At 35.4% G+C, this 15,719-nt stretch overlaps 1 protein-coding gene across 1 annotated transcript; it reads right to left on the bottom strand.

The window, feature by feature from the left end:
• Positions 1-892: 892 nt before the first annotated feature.
• Positions 893-13,151, bottom strand: LOC145678264 (uncharacterized). The gene is made up of 5 exons (XM_081748295.1): positions 13,112-13,151; positions 10,458-10,716; positions 7,682-7,701; positions 3,330-3,470; positions 893-1,111 (listed from the first exon to the last, which is right to left on the bottom strand). Exons 1-5 carry the CDS (start codon positions 13,121-13,123, stop codon positions 893-895), a joined length of 651 nt encoding a protein of 216 aa, XP_081604421.1. The 5' UTR covers positions 13,124-13,151.
• Between the last annotated feature and the right edge of the window lie 2,568 nt (positions 13,152-15,719).

The following is a 15,719-nucleotide window of genomic DNA, read 5'->3' as shown; positions in this document are numbered from 1 at the left end:
GGGAATGAATACACCCCTAAAATGGAGGTCGTAAAAGACCGTGGTCTCACGGTGCATGGTGGTCATTTTCCCAGGGGCTTGTGAGTTGATCAAAAGTGGCTCAGGTCTGTTCCAGATCGATCCATTTTCTACTACTGTGTGCAAAATTTAAATCTTGTAGGTGCAAAAGTAATAAAAAAAGTCATAACAAAAATACTTTTAGTTATGACGTCATCACACACTACGTCTCGACGCAGAAAGGCGTGAAAGCATATGTAACGTGTTCTACAATGCCTCCAGGCTTGAGAAAGAAAACAGAAGTAAAAAGCTTTTTTGGTACTTTTTTAAATCGAATAATGAAAATTCTAGCCTATCACCGAAAAATATATTATATAGTTTAAAAGAGTTAAGTGGTCACTTCAAAAAAGTGGGGGGGGGGCAACTGCCCCCTCTTGCCCCCCCTAATCGCCGCCCATGATCGTGCACGAGTTGTATTAGATTCATGCAAACGAAACGTATACGCAGTTTAACTCATCTCACCTCACCGCACGATTAGAAACTCATCTCTGCAACTCGACACATGGACACGACTCATGCATCTAACCTCACAAACTCTGAACAGGCCTAGCAAATAGGATGGGCCAACCAGAGAATCAGGAAGCAGTGCATCGCTGAGCAAGTTCGTGTAAAGAAAGATCACCACGGAGAACGTATTATTTTTCGTTACGAATTCAAATTGGGATAATCTGCACAGCTAGCCACAAAAAAAAAAAAAAAAAAAAAAGCATTTGGGCCAGGAATAACAAATGAAACAAAATCGTTGTAATATTAAATAATTTTTATATAATTATTAAATAATGTATTACATTGAAGATTAATTATTGACAATGCACATAGGTACTGTGGAAATAATTTAACCATAATAAGCACCATGGGCAACAGCGATAGGAGCAGCGGCGACAGCCGCTGGTGCAACAACTCGTGCAGCGTAAGCGGCAGGAGCAACAACTGGGGCAGCTACAGCTGGAGCAACGACTGGAGCAGCTACAGCTGGAGCAGCAGCGTAAGTTGCTACAGCTGGAGCGGTAATGTAGCCAGCGGAAGCAGCAGCTACCAACAGAGAGAAAATAACCTGAAATATTTAAAAATAACTTTATTTTACACATATTAATGACTCAATTCAAACTAAGGTAATATAAAGAACTACACCAATGCTCAACTCGTAATTTATAAAGACTGAAGACAGAGAAATACGATACTTTTTTTTAATTCAATATTTCTAGTGTTAAACGAAATAAATTTTATATTCAATTTATTACTACTAGTTTATTAGTGTTTCACATGAGACGAGTTGAAACGACAAATCAAGTCTCCTCTCTTTCGTATGTTCAACGTTTATACATTGATTTTTCTCTTAATTTTATCTGGACCCGCCATGTCATGACAGGATAGCGAAGGATGTACAACAACATTTAAATCACATTTATTATTAGAGGATATTGTGTAATAACTTGCGTCTATTTAAACGTTGACAAATACTCTTTATGGTGTTCGTACAATAACTTTATTAATTTATACAAGGTGTGATCAAAATGTACGGTGAATGTAATTGCATAGTGCCATCTAACAATGTTGTATCCATTTCAACTAATAAACCCGGTAGCCTAAGCCTTTGTTACAGTCAATGTCGAGTTTGAACGAGTTAAGACATGTTGGTTGGTTTCCACAGGCAGAAGAGTGACGACGTGTTAAAGAGTGTCTGTCGCACGCTAATATTAAGCTTTGTTCTCAGCTGCAAAAAAAGTGCCAAAGAAGATCACGAAATGTCAAAATCTGTGTATGGCGATGAAGTAGTGGCACTAAAGACTTTACAAGTGGTATGAGCGATTCAAAGGCGGCAAGGAGTCGGCTAAAAACGAGCAACGATCGAGACGTCCTTCGACGTCGTAAACAGGTAAACACGAGCAAAAAGTGGCAGAAATGATTTGTTCAAACAGCCGAAGACTTCGAGAGCTTTCCGAAGAACTAAACATCTAGTATAGGTCCGTGATAAGCATTTTACCCGACAGTTACGTGGGTAAATGGCTTCCTTCTTTACCACAAAAACGTGCCGTACCACACCTTCCTTTTGATACACGAGTTTTTGGCCGGAAAAAAGCGCCCCTGTCTTTCCACATTCGGTGTGCTCTCCAGATATAGCACCATTCGACTTCTGGCTCCTACCCAAAATTAAAGCTATGCTTAAGAGTCTTCATCCCGGCGAAATTAAAATACCGCTAATTTTACAGTAATTATGTGATATCTTCAAATAGATAAAAGATAATTGAAATGTGGAACAAGAGCGCCCTAGACAATATCATTTTACATGAGAAACCGTTATCACGAGTCACTTATCTGCTTTCGATTTCGAGCCATTTTGAAAATCGGCATTTATTTTCGCGTTTCTAAACAGCTGTAAACGGAAAGCCACTAGGTGATTTGTAATAACGGTACCTCACGCAAAATAATATTGTCTAGGGCGCTCTTGTTCCATATTTCAATTATATTTTATCTATTTGAAGATATCACATAATTACTGTAAAATTAGCGGTATTTTAATTTCGCCGGGATGAAGACTCTTAAAGAAAAAAACATTTTGACACCATTCCTGACGTTGAGAGGGCTACAACAGTGCAGCTGAACGTTCTTCCTAAAGAAGCCTTCCAGAAATGCTTCTAGTCGTGGATTGAAAGTTGGGATAAGTGCATTGCTAAAGCTTCCTCGTGGCTAAGCGGTTAGCGTACGCGCCTTTGGCGTGGGAGACCCGGTTCGATTCCCGGCGGGAGCTCATGTGGTTCGGATTCCACGTTAATCAGTAGGTCCACGTCTCATATAGCCTCGCTGCTGAAAGGGACGCTAAACTAAAATCAACTCAACAAGTGCATTGCTAGCCAAGGACAGTTCTTTGAAGGAGATTAAATCAAATTTCATGTAAGCTTACTACTTTGTTTCTAATAAAATTATTAATCGCACCTTTTGATTACACCTCGTATATATATATATATATATATAATATATATATATATATATATATATATATATATATATATATATATATGCAAGATCTAAGACTTGGATAAATCAGTGTTGCCACGAGACTCGTAAAATTTATCGGTCCCGAAATTTAAAAGAAAATATAGTTCTTCTGGTCTCGGCTCACTTTTCGTTTTCAAGATGAGACAAGAAATGTCTCGTCTCGTGGTCAATACTACTACTTATAGTAAAAATTTAAAAAAATAATCGAACAACGCAAACATAATAAACGAACTATATGTTGATGTATTTTCAAAATAAATCAAAGCTATACTTACAAGCTTGTACATTTTGTGGTTTGGATTTGTTGTTCTTTCCGTGTGAACTGGAAACAACTGATGTTTGTGAACAGAGTTTGCTGGTCTTTTATATTTCACCCAGAGTGCAGGGAGAGAGAGAATGTGAATGGAACCAATGTCCTACAACATGCATTGAAAGGAGAAACAAAGAATCCTTGGGCTGGGTCAACTGTTTCTTGATACAAAACGGATAACAAATCATAGATATACTTGCTCTGCAGGCAATTATGAGTAAATGTTCTAATTTTTATTACCTATTATGAGGTTAAGGAAAAATGAATCATCAAAAGATAAAATATGACTCTTGTTCCTGATTTCAATATGAAGTAAGGATCTGTTATAACGTACTTATTTCTTCTTCTTCTTCTTCTTCTTCTTCTTCTTATTATTATTATTATTATTATTATTACTATTATTATTATTATTATTATTATTATTATTATTACAGTGGACTCTTTTTAATTCGAAGTCCAAGGGTACACGAAAAAACTTCGAATTATCCAAAATTCGAATTATCCAAAATTCGAATTATCCAATAACATTCATTTTCACATATATAACAACAAACAAACTAAAGTACTGTGCATCAAAAACATATTCATATGGTGTAGACTTTATCTTTAAAGCAGCTTATTATTTGCGTGATCGAATACCGCCAACTAACAAACGACATTGACTCCACATAATTCAAACTACGTGTGCAATGGAAAATGTATTTACGTACAATACTACAACATGTATTGAACAGCCCAAACAATTAAACACCAGTAACAATTTGAATATTCTGTTCTCACTTTTAAGAAGTCGTAAATCTCATTTGCTTAAATTTGATTGTTTTTGTACGGTCAATAAATCTTGAATTTCATGTATTGCGTGGAATACGATATTAATAACATTTGGTTGACTTTACCAATAACTCATCTTAAATTTTCAACCAATTCTGAAACAAAATGAGATTGAAACACGTTCTCTATCTTTACTTCTTCCCCAACTCACCTTCATCTTTATCATTACATAGATTTTCTATTTATCCTTTGTGTTACTCATCCTTATGGCTGCATCTGGATAACTGAAAACACGTTAAAACTGTACTTCTCTGTTTACATCTGTCCAACATTAAAAATTTTCAACTGTATTTATTTCGAATTATCCAAAACATAGGTTCAAAAGTTTGATTTATCCACGATTTTTTACTATTGTTTTCAATACAGTTTTCAAGGGGAATAGACTTCTGTTCGAATTATCCAATATTTCGAATTACCCAAGTTCGAATTAACGAGACTCCACTGTATTATTATTATTATTATTATTATTATTATTATTATTATTATTATTATTATTATTATTATTATTATTATTATTATTATTCACATTGTAGGGTTACACTTCTTTTCTAGGGAAGTATAATACTTTAGGTAGTAAAATTCATCATTGGGACCGAGTTTTCTTTGTAATAATTCTCTGTGTTCATGTCGGCTTTTCTTTACTAATTCAAAATAGAAATAACACAGTCTATGAGCAGAGCACAGCGTTCTTTTTTTTTTTTTTATTTAAATATCGATTTGTAACAGTTTCGCCAAGTAACTAAACCTTTAACTTCATTAGACATTCAGGACGGTATTCAGAGAGAATTCGTTAATCGGTGTTTAGTTCCATTCTAGTTAGTGTCATACCTTTATTGTTTTTAAAATAATGCATACAGCACATGAGAGGTGGTAAGAAAGAGCGTATTACTACCCGTTTAATATGTTAAGTGAAAACGAGTTAAAAATTCCGGTGAAATTTATTAGAAAAGTGAAACAAAGAAAACGAGGAAAAAGGTAAATTTACTCAGGGATATGTATGAGAGGGCTGTGATCGGAAAAACTGGAAATTTTACCGAATTTCGCACATGTTAGTCTCTGTATTATTCCATCCCTTGTTACTTATTGAACCTGTATAATCCCATTCCTTGTTACTTATTGAACCTGTATTGTCCCATTACTTGTTACTTATTGAACCTGTATTATCCCATCCCTTGTTACTTATTGAATCTGAATTTTCCCATCCCTTTTTTACTTACTGAATCTAAATATTCCCATCATTTGTTATTTATTAAACCTGAATTTTCCCATCATTTATTACTTATTGGACCTGAATTTTTCCGTTTTGATATTCCTCGAATTGACTATGTTATCTGCATCTCCCGTTAGTAGTAGAAGGGAGAAAAGTATAAAGAATGTATTCTATATACCTTAGCGTTTTGTAGCTATAGCTTATAGGTTCTTGTTTCTGCAAGATCCATGTTAATATTGTCATTCCATCTGCATCTACGTCTTCCTAATGGTCCTTTTTTTCGATTGGGTTTCTAGTTAAAATTTGAAAGCATTCCTACTTTCTCTCACTCTGACTACATTATTTGTACACCTGAGCCTCCTAGACTTAATAACCCTAACAATGTTAGGAAAAACATGTTAATTATGCACTTCCCCATTATAAAGTTTCCGAAATTCCTCATCCGAATATTCGTCTCAGAATCCTATTCTCTAATACTTCCAATCTTCGTTCTTCCCTCAGAGCGAGCGACTTTACTTCGTTATGATACAGCACAACAGGCATGATTATCATTTTATATATATATATATATATATATATATATATATATATATATATATATATATGTATATATATATTATGCTTCAAATTCAACAGAACTCGTGAAGACAGAAGAATTAGGACTGAATAATAACATGAATTTCTTGCTTTCAGTCGACATTTAATTTGTTCGTGAATATGGTTTTGATCTGTTAATATTGATCCTAGATATTTGAAAATATCCACTTTATCAAAAGTATTATTTGATATTTTAACAACCCATAATTTACAGTATTACGGTCACGACAATATTCCATGTATTTAGTTTTTTTTTTTTTTTTTTTTTTTTTTTTTTTTTACATTTACGTCTAATACTGTGTCTCTGTAGACGCTTAGTAAAACTTCTGCACTTCTTTATTCTGTCTTGATAATCCACTATCAGATTTATATCATCGGCACAAGCCATAACCTAGTGAGTCAATTTTGCTAATAGAATGTTTGAGAGGATTTTATAAGATATTGACAAAAGAGAGACTCTACATGTATAGTTAATACATTCACTTTTGCCGCCTTGTTACTGAATTGAAAAAAATGATTGAATCTTTCCACTCTTGTGGTAATTCCTCTTTGTTCCAGATGAAAAGAATTAGTGTGTACCTCGTTCTACAAAATTTCTCCTTCAGCTAAAATTAACTCACTCAGCAGGAATTTCTTCCACACTTGGAGATTTGTGTTTCTTTGATTGCTTATAGCAATTTCTATTTCCGTTTGGTTACGCTTTGGAATATACGGTTCTGTAGTTCCGGTATGCATTTCGCTTTCACCACGAAGATTATTTTTTTGTGGTTATACCATGGTTTGTTGATCAAATTCAGAAAAGAATCTTTCTACCTATTCAAAATACTATCCGTATCCGTGAGAATTATGCAGCCCCCTTTCTTTAATATATACGTAATCACTGAGTCAATCCATTCTAAGTGATCAAGCATGTGCCGCTCGATCATCTCCAAAAAATCAAAATTTTTCATGAATGTTTATCCTATATCAGGGTACTTCAAAACCACAATTAATTATTTTTTACAACATCAAATAGTGACACAGGGGCTGGCGCCATTTTGCGCTTTTTCGATTTTAGACGTTTACGTTGTTTTGAATATCTCAGCATGCATTTGTCCTACGAAATTGAAAATTGCTGGACGTCTCTAACTCGTGCAGAGCTAAAAGTTTGATCTCTTAACATTTTTTCCTAAAATCACTTGAAAGGGTTGAAATCAGGGTCTGCAGTAGCAACATTTTTGGACATTGAAAACATGTTTCGGAAGAGAAAACAACTGACGTAGAGGTCTGAATTTGTGTGTGCATGTAGCCCGGGGACATAAGTTAATCTACAAAAATTTACAGATCTGTAGCTGCTCCCAAAGGCCTAAAAAGAAAGTCGTAAACTTGGGGAATTATGCCAAATTAGCATATTTCACTGTCCAATATCTCCAATGGGCCCGGATAAAAAAATCTGAAATTTTGATAATAGTTTGTTCTTTATTATACCATAACACACAACAAAGCACGTTTTGTGTTTTTGAGCAGAAGGAGATCAAAGTATTAAGTAATGACGTCATACTCAAGGAGGTGTTTTGTTCATAAAATCTTTTTTGGACATTGAAAACATGTTTCGAAAGAGGAAACAACTGACGTAGAGGTCTGAATTTGTGTGTGCTTGTAGTCCGGAGTCATAAGTTAATACCCAAAAATTTGCAGACCTGTAGCTGCTCCGAAAGACCTGTAAAGAAATCGTAAAATTGAGGAATTATTCCTATTTAGCATATTTCACTGTCCAATATCTCCAATGGGACTGGATAAAAAATCTGATATTTTGGGAGAAGTTAGTCCTTTAGTATATCATAACACACAACAAAGTACGTTTCGTGTTTCTGAGCAGGAGGGGGTCAATAGTATATTGACAAATATATATATATACAGGGTGTTCAGAAAGTAACTATGCAGTTCATAACTTGCCGTATTTTAGTTTCCATAAACCACTTTAAACAACTAACATTGACACGAAGCTAAACTTTAATGTCATGGAAGTTATAAGAGATGCTGGAAGTGATCCTCTTGCACTTGAAAGACACAGTTTACACACGTTTCTGCATGTTCTTGAAGACGTTGGGCAGAACATCGGGAGTGATATTCCGAATATAATGTGTCAATGTAGCTTGAAGCTCTTGAATGATGTGCGGATTGCTTTCAGAGGCATTTTCCTTCAACATCCCCCATATAAAGTAATCCGGTGGACTTAAGTCGGGTGAACGCGGAGGCCAGAGTCCTCGAGAGAGGATGCGGTCACCGAAGATGTTCTGTAAAAAGCTCATCGCCATGTTCAATCGTCAGCATGATGAACTGGATCACAATGATGTCACACACAAGACGTTGGTCTTCAATCAAACCGGATCTGTGAACAAATACAAACACCTGGTAAAACGGGGTTCAAATATGGTTTAAATATATTAAACAATGGAAAATGTTGTATTACTAATTGAAATCATCACAACTCCAAATGAATGTCAGTGTCATCACTGTGTCTGGTAGTGTCATCACTTAGCACACCACAACATGGCACTGCATAGTTACTTTCTGAACAACCAGTATATATATATATATATATATATATATATATATATATATATATATATATATGTGTGTGTGTGTGTGTGTGTGTGTGTGTGTGTGTGTGTGTGTGTCAATTTCTCATTGTATGAAGCTGAATACGCTAATTCGAAATTACTGTATTAATTTTGCTTATGTTAGTTTCGTTTGAAAGAGGAAAACGGGAATAGATGGTGATTTAGATATTTTATCTCGGAGTATCTTTTATACCTTGATATACCTTAAATATCCAAGAATGATTTCTTGGGAAAGAAGTTTGTTCTTAGTATTTGTAAGTTGTACTATTGGAAGAGCTTTTGTGAAAGTTAGTTGATGCCTTATATACAATACATTCATTTGGAGTTGTGATGATTTCTTTCATAATTAGATTAGTTATTGTTTGGCAAAATGAAAGTTGCAAAGGAATTGCTCTTAGGGCTCTATATCGTAGATTGAATTCTTTTATACATTAGAAGTGTTTGGTTGGATTTTTATAGAGCATACATCTATAAACTATATGGTTCTTGCCAGAAATGTTTGTTTAAAGATTTGCAGTAATACTGTAAGTAGGAATTAACTTCTCATTTTTGGGAACTTAAATTGGATAAGGTGTTTTGATATTTGAAAACTTCCTTACCGAAATATTGTAGGCCTATGGTTTTGTGAGTGATTTTGTGAGTGACAAAATTTTCCCACTTTTTGTAACTTTTGGAAAATCGTTTGAAAATTTTCTTAGTAAACTTCGTATATGATTTTTCCCAGTTAATATCTAGATCATTTTGTTGACTTCAATTACGTAAACATTTCAGTATTCGTTCTATTTTAATATTTCCTTTGTTGTAAATTATCACTAATTTTGTTGTATATTAAATTTGACCCGCATAAACAAAGATGTTAGTTTTACTTTTTAATGTATTGATCAGACATAAACTTTTCTGTTGGCTAACATATTAGGATGCTACATATAAAGTTTGAGTATATGTTATTCTTTGATCGGTGTAACTAGGTTTACAGATTCGTACGCTTCTTGGACTGCGTCTAAAGCTGAACAATTTTTCCTAAAACCTGTTATATTGTCAGGTAATAATTGGTGATATTCAACGAACTATTATAGCCTAGCAATATTATGTAGTCACACATTTTAAGAGGGGCAAGGTTATAAAGAATTAGGTCTATAGCTTTTGGCATCTCTATCCTGGTCGTTAGGTTTCAAAATAGGTATTACAAAGATTTCTTCCAATTTGTTGGTATATTGCCAGTTGTAGTAGTATTATTATAGTGTTTCAGTAAAATATTAAGTTCCATATCCAGTAGGTTTTGGTAATAACTCTACTTTACGCTGTCTCTTAATGGGACTATTTTTAAATGCTTTTAAAATTAATTCCTGTTCTGTGAGAGTATTTTTTTCTCTATAGATATTACTTGTTGATTAATCAAACAATCCATACTAATTCTTTTATTTGAAAGTACTCATTGCAGGTGTGGGAATTTGTTGAAATTCTTCAATCATTAAGAAAAGTATTATGTTGAAAATTCACATTTTGATTTTCTTTAATTTGAGAAAAAATCAGAATTTTTGTTTGAAATAATAAATTGTTAAAAAGAATCTTTCAAACTATTCTTTTTAGCTAATGCTTGTATTAAACATTTTGCTGCGTTCTCAAGTTCTATTACCTCAAAGGGAGTGATTCAGTATTACTGTCTACCCCAATATAGTCAAAGTACTTTTGTTATTCAAATTTTCTAACAAAAAATCAGGATTAGGTACTGTTGTTGGCGTGTATCAACACCATAGAAATTAATGTTTCAAACAAACACCCATTATTAAGGAGTTATTTTAATAATAATTTATTGGTAACTAAGACAAGTACATGCTTAAAAGTGTTTAACCGTAGTAAGCTGGAGCAACAACTGGAGCAGCGGCAACAGCAGCTGGAGCGACAACTGGGGCAGCGGCAACAGCTGGAGCAGCAACAACAGGGGCAACTCGAGCTCTGTAGGTGTTAGCGTAAGAGACAGCAGCTGGGGCAGCTACTACTGGAGCGGCTACAGCAGCAGGAGCGACGACTGGAGCAGCGGCATAAGTAGCTACGGCTGGAGCGCCAATGTAGCCAGCAGAAGCAGCGGCTACCAAAAGAGCGAAGATAACCTATAACGGAAAACGGATCGTTAATGATTTATTTAGTATACTAAGATGTTGTTTATTTTCATGCAACACAAAATATGATAAAATTACTTAGGAATATATCATGAGGCAGATATAAAACAGTACGTTTTCAACTGTGTGATGTTTGATCAGCTCATAAGCTGTAAATATTATAGTTTCTGTCTTTTAAATGTTAATTAAACATGTCATGGGGTGTTACGGGGATCCATATTATAAGCCAAGCTCAAAGTTATTTGTAAATTACTCTTTTATGTATAACATTGACCTCTCTCAAAGTACCTCTATCTTCATTAATTTTAGTACGTGCGACAACGATAGATACGTATGTGTCATTCATGAAAATCCTTACTCCCTCTGCACCAAATTATTTTTTCCGAGTTATCCAAATGAGTTTTTCGTATATAAACACGATAGATTTGCCCGTTTTCACGCAAATCACGAACCTTTCCTCTAAATGAGTTTCTTCAAAAATTACTCAAAAATGATCTCTCACTGTCGAAGTCTTGAATGTAGGTAAAGAAATGAAGTAGAAATTCAACAACGAACAAAGTTGGGACGAAATTTGGCAATGTGTTTATTTGATTTTTGGAATACGTTCCACCTTTTTTATATGATTAGTGGGGGCCAGGAGAGGATGTGGAGAGAGAGAGAGAGGGGGGGAGGGAGAGACCTCAGTGATTGACTGTGTGTTTCAATCACAATCATCAACGTTGTACAGACCTATGCCTACTACGGTACGAGGCTGTGTTCCATTCACATTTTCTGCCTGTACTGCGGCTTGGGTTGGCTGTCCTAACCTCCTGTCAATATGCGGTTAGAGGTACTTGATTTTGGCAGTCATGAAGGTGATGAAGTCAGAAACACTCCAGCCTTCTATACTTCCCTAGGTTACCCCAGATTCCAGAGGAAGGTTGAACATCTGATCCGCATTGAAACTAGGGTAGAAAGGGAAAAATATCTCGCCTCTATAGGCAAATTGAACCCGGGCCTCAGGTGGATATATAACCATCTTGAGATTTCGTTGAAGATACTTTTGGAGATTTCCTTGATTGGTCCATTTGTTCTTGAGTTGGTCATACAATCTTGTCCAAAAAAATCGTGATTAGCCGTTTTGAAAAGGTTGGCAAATTCAGCGATTCAGCATGAAACATAAATTTTAATAAGGCAAAGAAATTCAACATTTATTTGATTTAATATCATCTTAATATACGAATACAGACGCACTGGTGGCCAATATATTTGAACGACATCTTAAATGTATAAATCTTAGATTCGTTTACACATAATTGAATTGACGTTTGTTAAGTTAGGTTAGGAATTATACAGCGTGAGTTAAAAGTCTCTTAAATCATTCTTTATAAAATAAAAGCGAATGTATATAGCCGGAATTGACAATTGTATGAACACGTTAGACCGAGAGGGGGGGGGGGGAATTTATGGTGCGTGTCAGGTGAACGACCGGCATCTTATTGTCCGCCATTTTGAATTTCGCTCAAAAAGTTTAAATGGGAAAAGGGGTCATGTGATATATGAAACAGGGCTGTTAAGGGGTGTTAAGAGATTTTTGATCATACTGTAAAACTGCGTATTATTGGTATCTATTTTCTATCTAAGCCTATTATGTATGAAGGATCACACTACTTGGGGAATTTGTAGGATGGAAGGACCCTGAGATTATTATATTAGGTACCATCCCGGCATTTGCCTGATGTGAATGAGGCAAAGACCAGAAAGAAACCTCATTCAGGATGGCTGGTTTGCAAAAGCTTCAAAATGAAATGAAAATGAAACCTTTAAGTTTTACGTCCCACGGTTATGCCGGTTATTCTAAAGGAGACGGTGACGATGAGAAATGAATGACATGGTGGAATAAAGAAAGTGGGAGGAAACGGGAGAAGCCCGAGAAAACCCACGTGCACGGTGTTTGTCCACCAGAAAGTTCACTTTGGCGCGAGCTGGAATCGAACTAAAAGCTTCAAGTATCCTTTTTTAGCAGTGTTCCCACCGGAAACCGAACAGGAGACCGCTCATATCAAGGATTGGAGTTTTTCCCTTTCAACACTGAGGCAATTTGGGATGTAGACCTGCAGCTTAATGTATGATCCTAGTCACATGAGTTCCTACCGGGAATCAAACCCGGAACTCTCGTTCCAGAAGGTACATGTGTTAACCATACAACCAGGAAGGAATTTCCCCACCAGTTTGAGTTTCATTCATGATAGTATAGGCGAGAAGTTCAAATAATGAATAAGCTGTTTGAAGACTAACTAATACTCGTTGATTTCTCCTTTCATATAAATGTGGAGATAGCACAATGTGGCTCCCGTGAGTTTCTTTCTAATAAAATATTTCTTTTAGAAAATAAGAAGATACTTACGAGCTTGTACATGATGCTGGATGGATGTTGTGTACTTGAATTAAGCTTAACAACTGACGGTTTATTTCTCTTCGCCCATCGGTTTATATACACAGATACCCACACATTTATTACTGAAAAAAAATCAACAATACTTGAAGTAGTTCTGTGGCCTTGGTCAGATCTACTCTTATTTGTACAAGTAGCTACTCGTAAAGAAAGCTACTTGTTCGGAAAGAAATAAAACGAATTTTTTAAAAAGAAGTAGATGTCCTAATTTTGAGTAGTATACTGACTAATTAATTATGGGTTACTTACAATGAACACTTGGGTACCTACATATGATTTATTTCTCACGTCTGCATTACTCTTCAGTGTATGATATATTTACCTTTTGCTTCTTTTTTTTTAAAAAAATAAAAAAATAAAAACAGAACCGAAAAAAGGGGCCACGGTGGTTCAGTGGTTCCCCTCCCTTCGGACTAGTGGGTAGCACGTGCGCCTTTGGTATACGGGGCCCCAAGGTTCGATTCCCGTTGGGAGAGTCTTTGGAATTTTAAATGTCTTCGATGTGTCTGTATTTCTGTCCCTGTCGTTCAAGGGAACTGGAAATAACTGGAAAACAAACATAATCGAGTAGAAAATAGAGACAAGTTACTGAGATAGTTCGGTGAATCAGTTAACTAAAAAAAAGAAAAAGAATTGGTATATCGCTTACTTCTGATTGAAGGGGTCCTTGGCTCGATCTTCGGCCAAGTAAATTTGTAGTGGAGAACATTGTGTCCGTAGGTTTTCTCGTAGTACTCCCGTTTCCTCCCACACTCTCATTCTACCGATTCTTCCCTTATTCACTTGCTTTAATCATGCGTCTCCCTTAGCCTAACAGGCATAATCGTGGGACGTTAAACTAAAATATTTTATTTCATTTATTTTGAGAACAAAAAACACGGCTGAACATTTTTTTCCAGTAGTGATTTTAAAACTATTTTCACATAGATTTAATAGTTTTAATGGCTTAAATACATTTCCCTTCTGGTTGAATGTTTAGTATATTCAGGATCCGTTACTCCTGTGGAAGCTCATGTGCTTCGGATTCATGCTTCATTTAGTTTCACGGCAATGATATTCAAGACACTTGGTTTTCCCCTGAAACCATACAGACATACCAATAAACATCTTCAGCTACTATCTTCCAAATCTATTTCAATGGCGTGTTAAATAATCTTTAATAATCGTAAAATAATGTTTGTCTTTTTGACTGTGCGTGTCTGTCTGTCATCATAGAAAGAAGCCCAGAAAGGAGCAAGGGCGTCGATTTCTCTGTAACTTTGGAGGGGGGGGGCATTTAGATGTAAGTTTGGTTGCAGACAAGGTTCTCAGAAGGTATATAAGTATGAGAATTTTAAGACAAATTGAATTCAAGTTATGCCAAATATTCTATTTTCATTTAAAGAAAATGCATATAACAGTATACTAGGGATGCACAAGAGACGAGTCGAGACAGGATTTTCCTGACAAAATTTGAGTCGAGACACGGCTCTTCCAATAAAGAAATATACATTTTTCGAGTTGAGACATCACTTTTACAGCACATTTTGGAGACGAGACAGCCACAAATCTTGTCTCGTGTGCATCCCTACAGTATTCATATAGTCATTACGAAGGCAGGCCCTGCAATTACAGAATTAACTGTTTGTATAACGTTAAAAGAAGTTTACTAAAGATTATTATGTTCAAGTAAGAATAAACTTTCTGCTGTAACATAATAGCCCCACATGAGCATTAGGGGGCCCGAGCCCTCCCGCCCCCCGCCAGAATCGGCTCCCTTCGAAATCAGTGATCTAGAACAGCATTTCTAAACCTTTTTTTTCCCCCGCAAACCAAAGTACGTTTCAAACTTTCGCCACATCCCTGTATGTGATTTTTTTTTCTACGTGCAAAACACGAAACACATAAATACATTTTTTAAAATTATGGAACGACTGTGAGATAGAAGTTTCATAAGCAAATTACGTAAGACTCTTGAATAAGAGAAACATACTACTTAATCAGGAATATGAGAAAGAAATATTACCATCAGAAATATAAGAAGACATCAAACGTAAAACTAGTGAGATATCTGTCCCTGGTGATTTTGCAAAGCAAATCTATGTGTGGACGAACTCCTGACACACACACTCACATGTCTAGTATTTCTTCCTAAAGACAAATGAACAGCGTTAAAAGCAAACTTTCCAGCCTTAAGAGTCTTCATCCCGGCGAAATTAAAATACCGCTAATTTTACAGTAATTATGTGATATCTTCAAATAGATAAAAGATAATAGAAATGTGGAACAAGAGCGCCCTAGACAATATTATTTTACATGATAAACCGTTATCACGACTCACTTATCTGCTTTCGATTTCGAGCCATTTTGAAAATCGGCATTTATTTTCGCGTTTCTAAACAGCTCTAAACATAAAGCCACTAGGTGACTTGTGATAACGGTACCTCACGCAAAATAATATTGTCTAGGGCGCTCTTGTTCCATATTTCAATTATCTTTTATCTATTTGAAGATATCATATACTTACTGTAAAATTAGCGGTATTTTAATTTAGCCGAAATGAAGACTCTTAAACTTGGAA

The sequence above is a fragment of the Thermobia domestica genome, unplaced genomic scaffold, assembly GCF_964235325.1.
Source record: "Thermobia domestica unplaced genomic scaffold, izTheDome1.hap1.1 HAP1_SCAFFOLD_2252, whole genome shotgun sequence".
NCBI classification, from domain to species: domain Eukaryota; kingdom Metazoa; phylum Arthropoda; class Insecta; order Zygentoma; family Lepismatidae; genus Thermobia; species Thermobia domestica.
Note: the sequence above shows the minus strand (reverse complement) of the source record. Positions and strands in the feature narration are given on the sequence as shown.

What these genes read in the sequence shown, in the direction of transcription:
- LOC145678264 (XM_081748295.1), bottom strand. An exon ending in GTCTTTCGGAGCAGCTACAG is followed by an intron (nt 3,471 to 7,681) that starts GTCTGCAAATTT and finishes TGCATGTTGTAG; the next exon opens with GACATTGGTTCCATTCACAT. An exon ending in ACCACAAAATGTACAAGCTT is followed by an intron (nt 1,112 to 3,329) that starts GTAAGTATAGCT and finishes TAAATATTTCAG; the next exon opens with GTTATTTTCTCTCTGTTGGT.